This window comes from Agelaius phoeniceus, chromosome 1, assembly GCF_051311805.1.
Source record: "Agelaius phoeniceus isolate bAgePho1 chromosome 1, bAgePho1.hap1, whole genome shotgun sequence".
NCBI classification, from domain to species: domain Eukaryota; kingdom Metazoa; phylum Chordata; class Aves; order Passeriformes; family Icteridae; genus Agelaius; species Agelaius phoeniceus.
Genome location: NC_135265.1, coordinates 19,003,892 through 19,020,770, shown reverse-complemented (window position 1 = coordinate 19,020,770; position 16,879 = coordinate 19,003,892). Strand labels below are relative to the sequence as shown.

Below are 16,879 nucleotides of genomic sequence, written 5' to 3'. Positions count from 1 at the left end.
AACAGATGCCTTGTGATTAAAATTAGCAAGGCAACTTCCCTTTCAGCTTCTAAATTTGTTACAGACAATGAAATTAAAATCAGTCTTTTCTTGGGGGGACTGATTGCCACTGGAAAGAATTTGAATTTTTATTTGTAATACTAGCTTTAGAATACAGCTAATTGGCATGTGCTGGAATGTTCTTATAATTGACATTTAATATCTAACCAACACTGATAAAAGAAATATAAGTAAAACATTATAGTGGATAGAAATAAATCCATTTTACAATTTGTGCTACTGTAAATGATCAGAGCTCTAATACAAGAAAGATGTATTCAGGTATATTATTGTTCACTGAAATTCCTGTCTATACATACATTCTTTTGTGCGTCTGTTAAACATGATCTTAACATGAAGCCCTTTTTCTCCTAACTCAAAAGCTTTCGTGAAGTTGATGAATGCCATACATAATGGTAAGTTATATTAGAATCTTTTTCAGAGGTTCATTTATCACAAAGGGTAGCCTTTTGTGGAGAAGCCTGATTGAAGGTCTGCATATTCTATGGATTGGGTGAAATACAGGTCTGCAGTGCGTCAATTGTTCAGTACTTGAGTGAAAACTTTGTAGATTGTCTGCAGGAGCCTGATAGGTCAATAGTTCCTCAGTTCTCTCTTTATGATCTTTTTGTATGTGTGAAGTAAAATGATAACAGTTTTATTCCAGTTCTGAGATTCTTTTCTTTAATTTTGTGAATAGTGTTTTCTAGTCCTTCTTCTGTGCTCCATTCATAGGTGTGTTATAGTGATGTCTACCTCAGGCATTCTCCCACTTCCCTTCCTGACTACTTAAATTACTACAAGTAATGCATGTGAAGGTAGCCTTGTTTTGTCCATTCTTTGTTCTGACAGCCTGATGCTGCTCATTTGTGTCACTGATAACAGAACTATCAATTTCAGAGGGAGCAATATTGAATCTTTAATGCATCTAATGGCTGTTTCCTTTTAGTATTCAGCACTGGCTTTTTACCCCTGTTTCTGTATTCACTCATAGCCAGTGGAAATGAAATATCTTATTAAATTAGAACTTGGTTTACTTTTTCAAGGCTGTTGTTAGTTTGTACGAAACAATCATAGCTGTATTCACAAGTTACTGGAAGATTTAAAACTCTCTCATGAGGCTAATTTTGAAGACTATCAAATTTATTTCTCAGTTTGGTATTTAATTGATGTCAGATGATCTGTTAATAAAAATTGGAAATTTTTATCCATTTGTCTCAGCCTAAATTAGAAATTTTCTTACTGCTGTGCACATATGTTAGGAGAGCAGTGCTGTGTGCATTACTAATTGTATTGACTTGAAATTCAGTGAATGCAAAAGAATTTACATGTTTGAAACTTTGCATGGTCAAGTTTTTTCCATTTAAAGGTGGCAGTCATTATGGTTTTATAGAACTTTTGCTTTTTTGCACTGTTAGAACCATGAATTAAACCTGTCAGGCAGATGTCTAGAGTGGTGGATCTCTTAAATAATAAAAATTTTAATATTACATTAACTTTATGTTTCATAGTCTATGTGTGGTGAGAAATACTGAAATTTCTCTAGATTTGCTTTACTTTAGTAAAATAGGTTTAGCTTTTTTTCCTTTTGATATAGGGTTTCCCTCTCACTCTCCCAGGTATACAATGGTCTGAACCAGCTTTGAGATGAAGGAAAGCAAGCTCACCATTTTTCTGAACAAAAATAAAACACCTGAAGGGTATCTGACAAAGTGTGCTGAATTTGGACTTGGTGAGTTTCTGCTGTTTTATAAGCAGAGCCTTTTTGCTGTTTAATGTTGAAGAGATATAGATTGGCAAGAGGGTGCAGAACAGAAATCGATGGAATGCCATTTGTGACTTCTTTCCACATTGCACTTTTTGTTTTTTAAACGAGTGGCACAGATAGTTGGAAGGGCATATATTGCCAGACAATAGTAATGTTTTATATAACTTACTGTTGTGGAACAGCATAATGGTGGCTACATGTTTGTTTTAGAATGGTGTTTGGACAGGATTTATCATCTAATTACCTTATTGTGGGGTGGTGGTGATGTTTCATGAAACCTTCTGAGGTTAAGTTGGTTACTTTTTCCCCTCCAGTATTGCCTTTCCTTCCCTCCCTCCCGCCATCCTGGTATTGTAGGGCTCTTGTTTTGCAGAAGCATGTATCTGGGTGAAATCAGCAAGGGGAGGTAGAAATTTTGATAATATGAACAGCAAGAAGAGATGTTGTAGTGTATGTTTATATAGGATGAAAAGTAATTATTAAAACTTGAGAGAAATATTTAAATAAAGGAAGATCATTTACTCCAACAGCATATTCAGATTATGTGTCAGGTAATGCTGAGGATTGTAAATGTCACTGTCGGTAAGAGTTTTGATGGAGTCTGTGTGAGGAGCTTGTTTTTTCATTGCACTGAGTTTAAGCTGGCTGCACATCAGCAACAAGTATCAAAAAGAAAACCTGCGAGTTTTATTTTGAGTGGAAACAAATACAAGTTTGGAGCAGAGAGGTTTATTATGAATAGTTTTGTTATAAAGGTGGCCAAACCCTGTCAGTTGAAATTTGGTGCTGACAAACTCTGAAGGAGGAAAGATAATAGCTAAAATGTTGAACTGATTTCAGAGAATCTAGTCCTAAAGAAGAGGACTAGAAAATGGAGCCATGAAAGCTGTTCCATTAAGGTGCCTGCCTTAATAGAAAGGAGTCAAGACACTTGAAGGCAGAGAGTGGCACACTGCAGTTTGCCAGTAAGAGACATGGTATACTCAGTGCTGTGTTTTGCAGTTGTATAGTCATCTTCTTATATCTTTGCTTTTTTGAAACCTTTTTCTAAAAACCACAAAATTTGCAGCTGAGAGATGTAAAGTTGTCACTGCTATTCACTGTGTGATAACAATGTGCTTTGTCCTCCCAAGTCACTCTGGATCTTACAGTCAAACTTTTTTGAGTTGACCTTGCAGTCTCATCTCTTCCTCTATGAGTCTACCACTGAAAAGGAGCAAGAGGGATGCACATATCTGTACATGCATGCATATATATACACACACATATAGAGCATACATATCTCTTGGCAGTTTTAGTGCATACATTAAAAAAAGACTAGGAGAAGCAATGACATGATTATTTTACATTAGAAATAGCTGTAAATTGTAATATTTGCTTGTTGCCTTTCTGTGGTAACTTCAGTTCTTGCTTGTTCTGTCTTCTGTGTTATTTCATACTCCTGTTGCTGTTTTTAGGTCTTTGTTATTGATTGTTCTGTCTTATGCTGATTTTTGAGTTGCAGTGAGGATAGTCATAATACAGAACAGACATCCATTGTGACAGTCTCAGTCCTGTGATTGTTTGTAGAAGACAACATGTTTCCAAAGAAACTTCAGTTCTGTAGCCTTGGCCTTTCCATCAATGCAGGCATAATTCAGTATTTATAGTATGATTTTTTTAACAAGATAAACTAAGCAGAATCTGTACTGAGTGTGAATGAAATTTTTTGAATGTAGCCCACCTTGGGCAGAGTTTTTCAGTATTGATGAAAAGTCATCTGCCTGTATTGAAGAATGGAGATATTAGTGCTCAGCTAAACCATCTAAATTGATAAAAAAGAAGAACAAGAGAAGGGTGAATTAAAAAGCCTGAAGTAGTTCTGTTATGCATATTTCAAAGTACTGAGTAATTACTGTTTGGTTGTCAGATATTGCAGTCATAAGTGTAACTATCTGACCATGAGGTTCTGGAATACCACTTGAAAGCTGTAACTGTTGCTCATGACAGCTATTTGTAGGTCTTCAGAAATCTGGGAAAAAGCTGTCCCATCTTCCCCCCTGCCCTGTCCTTCAAAGACACCAGCCTCAGATCCCTGGAATCCAAAAGGGAGAAACTCCCATAAAAGACTGGATTATGTTCACAGTGAAGAGGAGTCTCATACTTCCAGTGACTCACCTTCCAGCACCGAGGTAGATTGCTGTCAGAATGGTTTGAGAGATCTGTATTCAGAGATCTTAAGCAAACACAGTAAATGTTTCTGAAATCATTAAGAAATGTACATCACAAGTCATGCTCCTATTCATGAATACTCATTAAGTGAGCCTAAAACTGCTTTGCTTTTAGTTTGCTGTATTTAAGTAACTGAGGCTTGTATTGGCTCACTGTTACAAAAGTGAGCATTTAAAACTTTTAAACCTTAAAAAGTTAAGGTCTTTATCAATTGTTCTTACCTGTTTAACTTTTTCTTTTACAAAGATCTTTCTGTGCTGTGGCACATTTGAAGTACAGGTCTTTTTTGTGGTTATGAGCATATGTGTCTGAGATATGATCATGGTGCTCTTTATCTTAGTATTGTATTCTAGAAGAGTACTTGAAAACTTTTTGACTCGTGGTGGAACAAGCTTGAAATTCTTTGCATGTCCTATTTCATAAAGCTGAGTTAATTGTGAAATGTAAACAGGCAGTTATAAAGCATTTCAAAGATTATTGTGAGAAGTCAGAACATATGGAGGAAACAAGTGAAAGGTGTTTTGTCCCTGTGTTGGCCATCTTCCACCCCAAAAAACTGCACAGTTTAACTAAGGTGTAACTTTGCCATGAGATATGTTATGAAAAGCTTCAGCTGTTCAGAAGGGATTGGAAGATATTCATTGGGGCAAGGCTGGGAGCATATTTAAGGCTAATAATTACAAAGACCATTCCTCACACTCAAAATTCATATATTATAGATTTCTAGAGGCTGGGAGAGCATTTGAGGAAAGTATTACTACATCTTGCCCTTTTTTTGTTACTTTTCCTTGTGTGGCTGTTCACTGTTAGAGATGGATATAGTGAGCTAGAAAAACAGTTCAGTTCTCCCTGTCTTCCTAGTCTAGCACGTCATCTGTCTCCTTGTGTCACATTCAGACCTTTTCTCTCAGTTTATCTTGGGTGGGCTATGAAAAATGTGGGTTTGAGCCCTTCTGCAGTGGAGGGCTGCAGTGTAAGACCTGTATCAGCTTGGATTAATTCCAAGTGGGAACATGACAGCTGACAAGAGTGGCCACCAATGGACATGGAATCAAGTGTAAAATACCACTGTACACTCTAGCAGGTGGGACTAGCCTAACACAGCAGACCATTCCAGTAGCACATGGATTGGTTCAGATCCTTCACCCCACCCTGTTGTTGAACACATTTCTGATTGATTCTAGATAATTGTACAATCAGTGGCTTGACCATAGGAATGGGAGTAGACAGAAGAGATTACCTGAGTATCTTTTGCTGGCTGAGCTGCCAAGGATTTGGGGTTAATTGTAATGGAGTTTGATAGCAAACCTCAGGTCTTTGCTGTATATGTAGGTTATATGATCACAGATTCACCATATATATGTCATATTACTGTGCTGGATTGTGTTCCTCAGTTGTGTCAAGGTTCTTGTCAAGTATTTTGGCCTTTGACTATAAACCCACTCTACAGAGTATTCTCAAAGGGAATAATTGTGGCAGTCTGCCTTCTGTCAATAGGTATGAAACTGGACCAACTGTTTCAAAACAGTTAGAAAATCAGTTTTTGAAAACACATACACTTGTACTTTGTATCTTCCCTCTCCCCTCCACCCTCAGCAGTGTGCATTCTTTGGGTATTTTGAGTCTGTGGGGTTTTTTAACTTCTGCCTCAGTTCTGGAGAGTACTCAGAATGCCCTTTGTGAAAGGAAGCCATTGGCTGTTGATCTGGGACAGGCTGCTGTGCCTCCATCAACAAAGGATGCCCAGTCACTGAAAGGGAGGGAAGTGTAGCTTGTTATCCAGCTGCAGATCAGTAACTTTCATTTCCGTGCACCTCTAGAACTGTTACTGCAGAGTCTTGTTGCAACCTATCTGAAAGTGAACTGTGCCACTTCCCTCATCACCAGCAGGGAAGTAGTGTGATTATTTGATACTTAGATTTCAGCTTTCTTCATGAAGGAAACAGATTGGCCTAGCCTCCAAGCTCATTATCTCATAAATTTAAGTGAATATTGTTGCTGCCTTGGCAGTTAAAGTGCAACTTTCTTCTCCTTTGACAACTGTAAAAAATTACCCATTTTTATTTGCTTCTGTTTTCCATTAAATTCACTTCAGTTTATGATCATATTACAAAATAACATAGTGGGGTACTTCATCCACTGTTAACATTGTACTGGAACAGTACATGTTCTTTCTTGTGTAATGGAACTTAATCTGGTTTTTGTACATGCTTAGTAATGAATGGACTGCTTCATGCAAAGACACTTTTTCATTTTGCACTGTATTGGAAGTTGCCATGGGTTTAGGAGAGACTTTCTGGGATTACCACACAAAGTGAAGGTATTTGTAGCTTCAGTTTGTGTAATGAAGTTCTTGTTCTTATAACTCAAAATTTCCTTTTATTTCTGCAATTTCAACTGTGAGTTCCCTTGAGGCTGTTGTCCCAACCCTGTGCCCACCTGTCCTCCCCCAAGTATGAAGGTTTTGTAGTTCTTTGCAACTTCTGTGGGCCTGCAAGTTTACATTTGAAAAATAATGGCCTCTTTGGCCATATTCTTCTTATTCCTGAAGTTTTGACAGAAAAGCTAAGATGAGCCACCTATGACAGATATCTCAGATAACTTCCTATTTTCAGAATTGTTGTAATAGTTTCAAATTTCTGACCTACAAAAGAAAATACAGCTTTAGGGAGGCCATTTTATGAGCTTCCTAAGGAAGCAGTCGAGATGTTGTCGCTCTTGGTTTCAGCTCCCAGTAAGCTTTAAGTCTCTTGTCCAGTTTACAGAAAAAAAGTCTAAAACATGTATGTTCCTGTAATAGGAATGGATGGTGTATGGGACAAAAGTAACCAAATACTGCCTGTTTTTTCTCTCTTGCTGAACTAGGCAGTCACCAGCATAAGAAGGGAATGTAAGAGAGCTGGATAATGGAGGGGGGGCTGTAGTACTAGAAAATAAGAAGTGAGGATTTCATAGCTAGATGCTGAAATTGTGGTGGGAAGATTTAGTGTATTGATGTCATCTGTGAGATGCAACATTGTGGAAATCCAGGATTTACTCAGTTTTGTTAACTTCTCTGTTCATGGAACTATTTACTTTTGAGATTTTGAAGAAATTCACTAAAATTGTTCTGTGTGCTACCTGGTGTATATTGCTAGTTTTGATCTGAGGCTATTTTGTTTTTCACTATTCTTGAAGTGCTTTTGTATCCTCTGTTACTGAGTTTTTTACTGATGGTGCATAAAAAAAAGCATATTTTTGAGTCTGCATTATCTGATATGTTCCCTCCTCTATAGTACTACCTTTCTGTGCTAAGCAGGCAGTCATTTGTTGGCCAGAAATACTTTATTTTTCGCAGTTGCCTTTCTGTTAAGCCTTTCGAGCCAGCAGTGCAGGCTACATGTGCATTTTATCTGTTAGAACTTGCAGTCCATGTTCTGCAGCTGTGTTAGTGGTGTGACACACAGTCAGACTTTACCTGAACACTGTGAGTTGTCCATTTCCACCTGGAGCTGAAGAACTGTGTTCTGGTTAATGCTGAAGATGGTATTTGACCATGCTGTTTATGCTGCTGGCAAATTACACAATGCCATTCATCACAAGTTACAGCTCTTTGGCTTTTCAGTAGTATGGGAAGGACTTCAAGGTGGTTTGTTTGTTTTAAAAATGAATGTAGTTTACAGAGATTTGCTCAGGTTTTCGTTATCATTCCTTCCTGATCCAGAAAGTGATTTATCTCTCCCCAAACCCCAAACTTAATATGTTAGAGACATTTCAAATGTGTATTGTCTTGGCTTTCTAATATAATATACACATAGTTTTTATACAGGTATTTTTGAAATGGTGTGAAAATCAATAATTTATTTCAATGTTCATCATAAAGGTCTTATTTGAATGCTGCATGGAGTAGTATCTTGGTTGCATGACTAGTTTCAGAAGGTGCATGTACTTTATGTGTTTAGTAAGGGATTGCTAAATGGAAATACTTATCCCAAAAAGAGTGTGCTGATAGGTCATATTTGTCTTGTATGTTGCAACAGCAACAAATAGTGGTTTTAATATTACTACAACAACTGGCAACAAATATTAGCTTATCTCATTCCACTGGCAAACTAGTTTGCTGCTTTTCTTTCTTTTGAAATATTCTTTTGCCTGTGATTTCATAACTATCTGCTTGTATTCCTGAATTTTATTTTTAAGAGGAAGAATAAACCTTATTATTAAAATAGAAGCAGCAGAAGCACTGCAGTTATTAAATATGTAAGATTTTTAAAAATTAAGAATTAAAAAAAAATTTATAATAGCTTTAAAATTTTGGAGTTGTTTTCCCTTTCTGGCAAAATATTCTTAATTTTTAGTACTTGTCTCTCACCAAAAATTTTGTTTTCTCCTCTCATTGCCGTTGATGTTTTATGAGAGTGATAGTGTTTGTGGTGATGAGCTCTTAAGGTTTAGTCAAAGGTGCTGTGATATTTCATTATTTTTAAATTTTATGGTTCCTTAAGCCTGGTAATTTATGAGAATCTTGTATTTTCAAGAAGGTTTGTATATTTAATTGTTTTACTGCATTCAAGAAACAAAGGGTTAAATCTCATCCTTTTTATTAGTTTGAAATTACTGATTAAAAGCAAATTGAAAAATCTTTTGAGGACCTGGGTTATATTTCAGTTTTTGTGGTTGTAGTTATGTCACATTTAAGAGTAGACTCAGTAGCAAGGCTGTTTGTTAATCGTGGTCATTTTGGTGGTGTGTAGGGATGAATTGGAGCAGGATCCATGAAATGTGCTGTGTAGTTAGATGATCCAGCTAGAACTGGAAAAGGATTGTAGCAAAGGGAACACTTCAAGGATCTTAACTGCTAATAAGGCTGGAACTGTAGGCTTTGGGATGGTGAGCAAAAAAAGCCAAGGAGAGGGGAGGTGTGCTAAATGGAAACAGATAGGAAGGTCAGTAGGAATGCAGAGCAGGTATGGAGTTTCTCTATGATGAAGAGACTGGGGAGAAGAGAAGTCCTGCCTTGGTTAGGCAGGAAAGAAGTGTTGTCGCGATGTGTCTTCAGGTGCTTTTTCATATCTTCTTTCTCTAGTGGGTCTGGCTGATTTTCTCTTCCATTTTTCTTGACAGTTTATAATAGAGTCAGGGAATTTAAGATGCATCAGTGTTTGCATATTATGTGTGGGTTTGGATGATGTTAGTCTTCCTTGACTGCCTGTGCTCAGAGGGATATCTGGGTGGCGAGTGGTGTTTTAACATTGAGTATCTTCTTATTGTCACTGCCTTCTTCAAATCATTATTTGTATGAGTGACAAACTAGCTCCACCCTTTGCCTTCTAACTGGCATTTCAGTTCTGTTGCTTTTTTTGATCTAACCATGTTCATTCTACTTCTGTTTACTCCCTGTGGCACTCTTCCTCTAACTGCAGTTCAGTGCTACCATGCTTGATATTCCTTGGCCAGCTGACAGCTCACTTATCTAATGCACGTGGAGCCTAACGGTTTCATAGACAGGTACTACTTCTTGTCCTGGGCTTCTGGTCAGTAGGGTTTTTTTTCCAAACCTCTATAATGAACTTTACCCTGCATGTAGATGAACAGAAGTAATGGCTTCACAGAGGGGTGTGAACTCTTCCTATTTAAATTGCTAACTTACAACTCTGACTAATGTTAACGTGTTTAGTCATTTATTTGTTGGCTGTTCTAGCAGAAATGTTACTCAAGCATTCGTATAGATCATGGATGGAATTACAGTTCGTGAATAAATGAAATACCACCAGTTCTATTGGCAAATCTGAGTACCTTGTCCTCAGACTTGCTGTCAATATTTTTCTGAAAAAGCACAAGCAATCCTTAGTTGCCAAAATTACAGTTTTGAACAAATGTATGTTGTTTAGTAACATTTACTTTAAAGTTAAAAAGTATTTTTTCTATTTGTACGGTGTGTGTTCAGTTATATAGCCCAATACTTCATTATTTAGTTAACAGTAATACATTGAAAGAACAAACTCTGATAGCAGACTCAGTTGAAGACAGGCATTTTAGCAAAAAATTTTGCCACTGTTAATATTTGAGCAGTTTGTAACACACATAAATATTTGATTTATCACATATGTTTTACAAAAAGCTTAAAAGTGAATCAATCTGTGTTCCCTGAACTGTAGAATGTTAAATGATGAGAGCACTTTTATTAATCAGCATGGTTAGAATTTCTACACAGGAGATTTCTGCATTACGTATTAAGTGATCTTGTTTGTCTTGATTAATTTTCTACTGCATATTTACATGGTTACTAGTAAACAGAGGGAGGGGGAGAGAGAGAGATGCATGTAATCGTTTTTGTAATTTTTTTCAGGTATTTTTAGCAGCAATGATGTAGCAGTATCATTTCCAAATGCAGTATCTGGCTCAGGATCTAGCACTCCCGTTTCCAGTTCTCATTTACCTCAGCAGGCTTCAGGCCACTTGCAGCAAGTGGGAGCTCTATCACCTTCAACTGCGCCTTCTATAACTACTGTTGTTGCTGCAACTCAGGTAAACCATCACAAGAGTTTAAGATAGAAAACCATTTTACTGACCTGCTTAATTTCAATGTCAAAAGAAACAGTAATATATTTGGAAAATAGGTTAATAAACATTATATGTGTTATGAAATGTTGTAGTGGCTGGAAGTTCCCCGTAGTATCACATAGTCTTAATTTGTAGAGCACAGAGATTTTTTAAAATGTAGTCTGAGGAAGTGCTTATTAATAATAACTATATTATGACTAGTAGCATAAATGCTGGTTGCAGTTCATCAGTATTCTAACCAATGTTTAATCAGAACATAAGAAAGGATTTTGATAAGTAAAATATGTAAAGTTTTCAGTTTTTTATGCAGAAATGATGGTATCAGTTAAAGAGTGCTTTGTTTGGAAGATTTAACAAATTTAACAGCTAGGCTAGCCCTGGCAAAGAGATGGCCAAGGCTGACATCTTGGTAACAAATGAATGTTGACATATATGTTATAATTTTGTATTTGAAAAGTCATGCAAATGAAGATCAGTAGTTCATGTTTGACGGTGAAGGAATAAGGGAGGCATGGGAGAAGCGCAGAAGGGTGGCATAGTTGAAGTAATGAACCAGAAAAAACACCTTTATGATAGTTTTTTGTATGAATTTAAGTTGGACAAGATTACATTTATCAAGCTAAGAGAATACGAAGTTATAGTTGCAGAAAATCACAATGATTACTGTTGAAGTACAAAGGAATACTACAATATACATGGTGATTTTATACTCCTTGTTTCTTGCATTTTTCATTTCCTGATGGGGATCTCTCTTAGAATGAATGTATCAAATATATATTTTTTTGTGTACTTATAAGCAATGAACAGTGGTCTAAGATAGTGGATATAAACATGAAAAAATCAAGCTTAATGTGTGTATGTGTGCACAAGCAGGTGTTTATAGTGCATGGATAGCAGAAATGCTATGTGAAGACCAACAGAGATTACATTGCAATATCAAATAGCAATTTGTTCTTATAGGTGGCAGTTCATATTTTTACAGAATTCTTCTGGACTGGTTTTCTAAAGAAATAGGGTGGTTTCACCCAAAATTGAGTGGTATCTCTTTTGCACAAATTGATAGAAACTACTTTAAAGAAGTTAATTAAAAACTTGGTACTTTCGGAAGTTCCCATTTTTATTTTTCATTTCCAAAGATCGTTTCACACTCTGACTCACTGACAACATTTAATTTGAACAGTTTGGAGTTTGGGGGAGGGGTTGTGTCATAGTTTAGTAGCAGGTTAAAAGTTTTAAAAAAACCCAAATAAGTCAATGGTCAGTTTTCACAGAGGAGAGGTTTGTCATCAGAGTCTTAGGAAGACTTGGCCTTTTGTAGAGCTCAACATATTCAGAAATGGTCTGGGGAAAAAAGGAGGAGGAGGAACACACACCAAGTTTGCTGATTATGCTGGGTTATGCAGTGGGCCATTATGAAGATCAGCTGTCACAAATTGCTGAAAGACCTCACCAGCCTGTGTTGACAAGGTGGTAAGAGGGCAAATAAAATCAATGTTAAAGGGAAAGGACAGTTTCTATTCAAAGCAGATATGGTACATGCCAAAAGAGGTACAAGAAGAGCCATGGCAGTGAACAATGGCAAAGAACAGCTTTATAAGCAGTGAGTAAATAGTGAGGGACTCGTGGCCTCAAAAAGAGACACTGAGATGGGATACGACAAAGGTCTGTAAAATCAACTGACATGGAGAAGTTAAATAAGCAAGAGTTGTGCACCACCACTTCTGTTTGTTAACCTCTGTCAGAAGAAAAACACATTGAAAAAGCAATTGGACAAAACCTGTATTTTATGAGTTAGGAAGAGAAAGATCATAGTGTTTTTTTCCCCTCATGTTGTCACAAAAAAAGAGAAGTATACCCTAGAAGATGGACCTTCCCTTACTGTTTAGCTGAACTAGAGAGCCCTCCATAGGTTAACTGCTTAAAATTCCTGTCCTTCCTTCGCCTTTGTTTCTTGTGAGTTGCCTTGGGGGCTTTTTTCTTTTTCATCCCCAAAGAAGCAAAGGAGTTGTGTAACTTGCCTCACTACCAAACTTGTTTTCAAGTGGTCATAGATTTACTTGTCAAGATCTTATTCACAGGTGTTACCATTTAAAGAGTCTTGGGTTTGAGATACACAGGGAGATTGAAATAGTGAATTTTGGTTGACAGCTGTAAAAGTGAGCTCCTGTATTTGAATTAACAAAGTCCTCCACTACTTCAGTGAGTCTACTTTCAGTGCATAATCTCTCTGCCTTGGAGAGATTCAGTCAGGAGATCCTACCTTTTTTTTTTTTTTTTTTTTTTTTTTTTTAAATCTTCCCCTACCCCTCATCCCCTTCCCATTTAGCGTAAATGACTGATTAAATGTCAAGGGTTAGGGTTTACCCACTTAGTTCTGCAAAGTTCCATCAGAGTGCTGTCTGCTTGCTGGGCTCTTGTGGATGTAGTCTCTGTTTGCCCAGCTCTTGACCATGGAAGTCTTCAAATAAGAGTGTGCTGGTATGTTTCTTGTGTAGTGTTCTGATTAAAAGAAAACCATCATCCGAGGTTATAAGCTAAGGTAAGCTTGTACCTCTGTAGCAGGTAAAAAATAATAGACTAAAAGTTAGGTTTTACTTAAACTATTAGTTAAGAGAGCAAGTATGACCAAATCTTGTCTGCTCACTTATTCAGTCATGTTAACAGATGGGCTCTTGAAATAGTGCTAAAACTTGGAATAGCCTCAAAGATGTGCTACTAAGGTGCATCCTCTAAGACTTCAGCTGCTTTTTAGATCCCTGTTGGGCATTTGTAATTATTATTTTGGGGAACATCATAAATTTGTCAATTTTGGAAGGAAATTTTTGCACGTCTCTTGTTTTAAAGGATGTTAAGAAATTCTAAAGAGAAAGTCTTTGGAAAAAATAATGTTCCCATAGAACATTTTTATCATGTCCATTGTCCCTTCTGAAGTTCCTTTGGCTTTACTTCCATTAGGAGCAGTACAAAAGCCCCCAGGATTTTCTTTAGCATTCATATAAATGAAGGAATGGAGGTGGTTATCCTCCTTTGTCTGATCCAGCTTCTAGGGGGAGATAAGGCTTATTTTTTTAGGTAGATTTGGAGTTACTTGTTAACAACAGAGGAATGTGAAAGCTAAGGAATCCTGAGATCTTTTCTGAATGTAGGGCATGTGATGTTTCAGATGCATCTGCCCTGTGGTTTTTATTTTCTCATTTTCTGAATTAATCTAGTCCCTAATTTTGGATCTCTGTATTCCCCTGCTCATTCTCCAAATTACTAGTCTATACTATTTTTGGCTTCCTTTTTTAGTGGTTTTTTTCCTTGTCATAGTTTAAGTCTGCTCATCATTTTGCATGCTGTCAAGGGAACTTTCTTGTCCTTTTTGTTTTATATTCTAGCACTCGTGGGAAAATAAATGAAAAGACAGGAAATAGGAGCTCTATTCTTAGTTTTTGTTCCTTTCAACAGAGAAGTTAGGAACAGTTTTGGGAGCAATCTCTTTTATACCTTCCACAATAGGAGTGGAATTATGAAGGAACTTAATAGTACATCTTAAACAAGTAGATGTTCCTTTGCTGAAAACTCAAGTTGAGAGGGGTTTTTTCAGGTCTGCAGGAGGGGGGTTTGGGCATTTTCATGGGACAGTAAAATGCACCTACCTGATTGATATTGCTTCCAAGTTTTCAGTTGTAAACTCAAATTAGGGATGCTGCATTCTTAAATTCAGGATGGCCAAGGAAGATACTCCTTTGTCCACTTCTGTTTCCTATTCTTGTTCAGAGAAACACCCTGTTTCCTGCTGGTTTGGATTTGTGGTTCTTTAAAAATTCAATATACAGCACAAAGTAAATGTGAGGAAGGAAAGAAGGAAAGTTTCAGGTTAAGCATCTGGAGTTTGCTAGAGCTGGGCAGATCTGCAGTGTTTTAAGGGATGGTTCTGGGCCATCCTGCCTGTGGATACTCTAGAAAATGGCTGATCTATCAGCTATCAGTGTTTAATCAAATTTTCTTTGGGGAGTAGAATAAATACATGGAGAAGAAAGAAAGCCAAGCTGCCCTGAGTTCTAGGACTTCAGTGTGTGACAGATGTGACCTGCATTAGGTGGTTGGCTGCTGGAGTTTCCTGCTCTGCTCCCAAAGATGCACATCTCAACCATATGTAAGCTAAGAGTTGGTGTAATGCTCCTGGAGTCAGGATCAGAACATCTTAAAACTGGAGACTTTGACATGACATCAACAAACTAATTTAAGCAATAATCCTTTTTTTTGCAGTGCAAAGTAACTTAGTGTAATTATATTAAACTGCATTACACATGTAATCAGATGATTTTTAGAACTTAAGAAGAACTTTACTCTCTTTACATATTTTTCAGAACACTTTCTGAAGTATGTTCCTTAACATAGAAATCATTGAGATACTGAATGCCATAAGAGCTCTTAGGAAGTCCAGAGTGCAGATAGTATAGATTTCTGCTGCTTATGTGGTGGGTCCCTTGTTGGGAAACCTCTCACCTCTTAGTAATCAGTCATTAAGGTAAAGCATAGACAGCAATTATGACAATATGCTAATATATTCCCAGGTGTCTCCAAGTAAGTTAGTTCATTTCTTAAGTTGAGTTTATACATTGTCATACAATGTATGTTGTTGATTTGCAGAGGGGATGTTGTTTGCTGCGGGTTTGGTGATTTTTTGGGTGTTTTAGGGTTTTTTTGTTTTGTTTGTATTACGTTTAATATGAGTGATAATTAAAAAGAGACTAATAAAACATCTGGAGATAATGATGTTGCATGGTTTAAGCAGCATGCTTCCAGAAAAAGGAAATTAGATCCTTACTGTGGTACTAGAATTCTCTAATCAATAGAAATGCTGGATGCATGAAAACCAATTAACATATTTTATGTTCCTATCAAAACACTTCTTGATGTTAAAGTCTCTTGAAAGAGGCTCCTACCTACTTCAAAGGTAAAATATCAACATGGATCACAGGCTCTTTGGATTCTGAAATTATTTGGTTTTCTTTATAACTTACCCAAAAGATAAAAAAGGAAGTTTCAGCACATCCAGAACAAAAAGAAATAATTTTTAACAGTATGTTGCTTGTCTTTGGGACTCATTGCCACAGGAAATTGCCAGTGCTTCGTGATTTGGAAAGTGTGCTAAATGCATCCTTCAGTACGTTGTAGACAGAGGGGTTTGATATTGTGGTGTAGGATGTCAGTGCAAAACAGAGGCTTTCCTTCCAAACCTACTCAATCATATTTGTGTCACAGCCACTTAAATTTCAGTCTTGCAAAATGAAAATGGGGAAGAACTGTAGTAGTAAAAGTTTTTCCATCAAAATTCTCTTGTTTCTCACTTAAAAGCTGTTTTAATTTTTATCTACTTCTGGGCAAAATGGGTAAAAAGCTAATTTTCTTTTCATGCAGTCTGAGGATTTTTGGGGTGGGGGAGGAGGAGAGTAGCAAGGAGGAAGAATTTACAGCCAGAGGGAAAATTCCTTCTAACATGTGACTCAACCAGAAGAACAAAGGAATCATAGTTGCAAGTAATCTAGTGTTTAGCCCAATGAAAATCTTGTTTTCCTCTTGCTTCAGAAAGCTTGTCTTCATGTGGACTTGTGCAGTGTGGAGGTAGTCTGAAAGGCAGTGCAGGGTTTTGCACAGTGCCACATGCTGAGACAACTGCATCAATGTTTCGCTCTAGCAATAAATGTTTTCTGCCTTCAAGCTGAAGCTTATTTAGCTTGGCTTATCTGGTGCTGCTGTAGCAACCATCAGTCTCCAGGCAACTGAGGCACATTGACCTCTTCGTTGAACTGAGTGTAGCACTACTTCAATTTAGCTGCCTGAGACAATAATAATGGTGGTGAATGTAAAAAGTGTGAAATTTTCTAGTTTGTATGCAATGGAAATAATAAAACAATTTAGATGAAACAATGTTTAGGCCTTACTTGAGAAAAATTTCAGTTGTGCATGGTGTGTGTGTTGCAAGCTGCAGAGTTGGTTGATGAGGCGGTGGCTTATAGGCCTTGTGTAAATGTTGAGAATCTTCCAAGCATTTTTGCACAGCAGCAATTCTGCTGCTGAAGGTGTTTGCTTCATCACTTAAATAGCAAAGACTGTTGATATAGAAATTAGATAGTTAAAATGTCCATGCTTGTGAATAAGTACCTGATTCTTTATTATTGCTCTTTTTGAAATTATAGATTATATTGAAAGTAGTTACTTTTCTCTCAGATTTCAGAATTATTTGCCATATTGCATGTGTCTTACTTTCTTTGGAATACTGGTATGAAGAAAATAGATTCCTCTATGGATATACTGAGTTTGTCTCCT

The 16,879-nt window shown here is 36.9% G+C and overlaps 1 protein-coding gene across 4 annotated transcripts in view; it reads left to right on the top strand.

Annotated features, from left to right (window-relative positions):
- Window positions 1-16,879, top strand: part of MLLT10 (MLLT10 histone lysine methyltransferase DOT1L cofactor) — a 123,988-nt gene that overhangs the window by 81,595 nt on the left and 25,514 nt on the right. For all 4 annotated transcript variants that reach the window (XM_054649494.2, XM_054649485.2, XM_054649477.2 and 1 more), the window contains one exon: window positions 10,347-10,525. In XM_054649494.2, coding sequence (XP_054505469.1) covers window positions 10,347-10,525 — 179 coding nt within the window. The remainder of the gene's footprint in view (window positions 1-10,346; window positions 10,526-16,879) is intronic.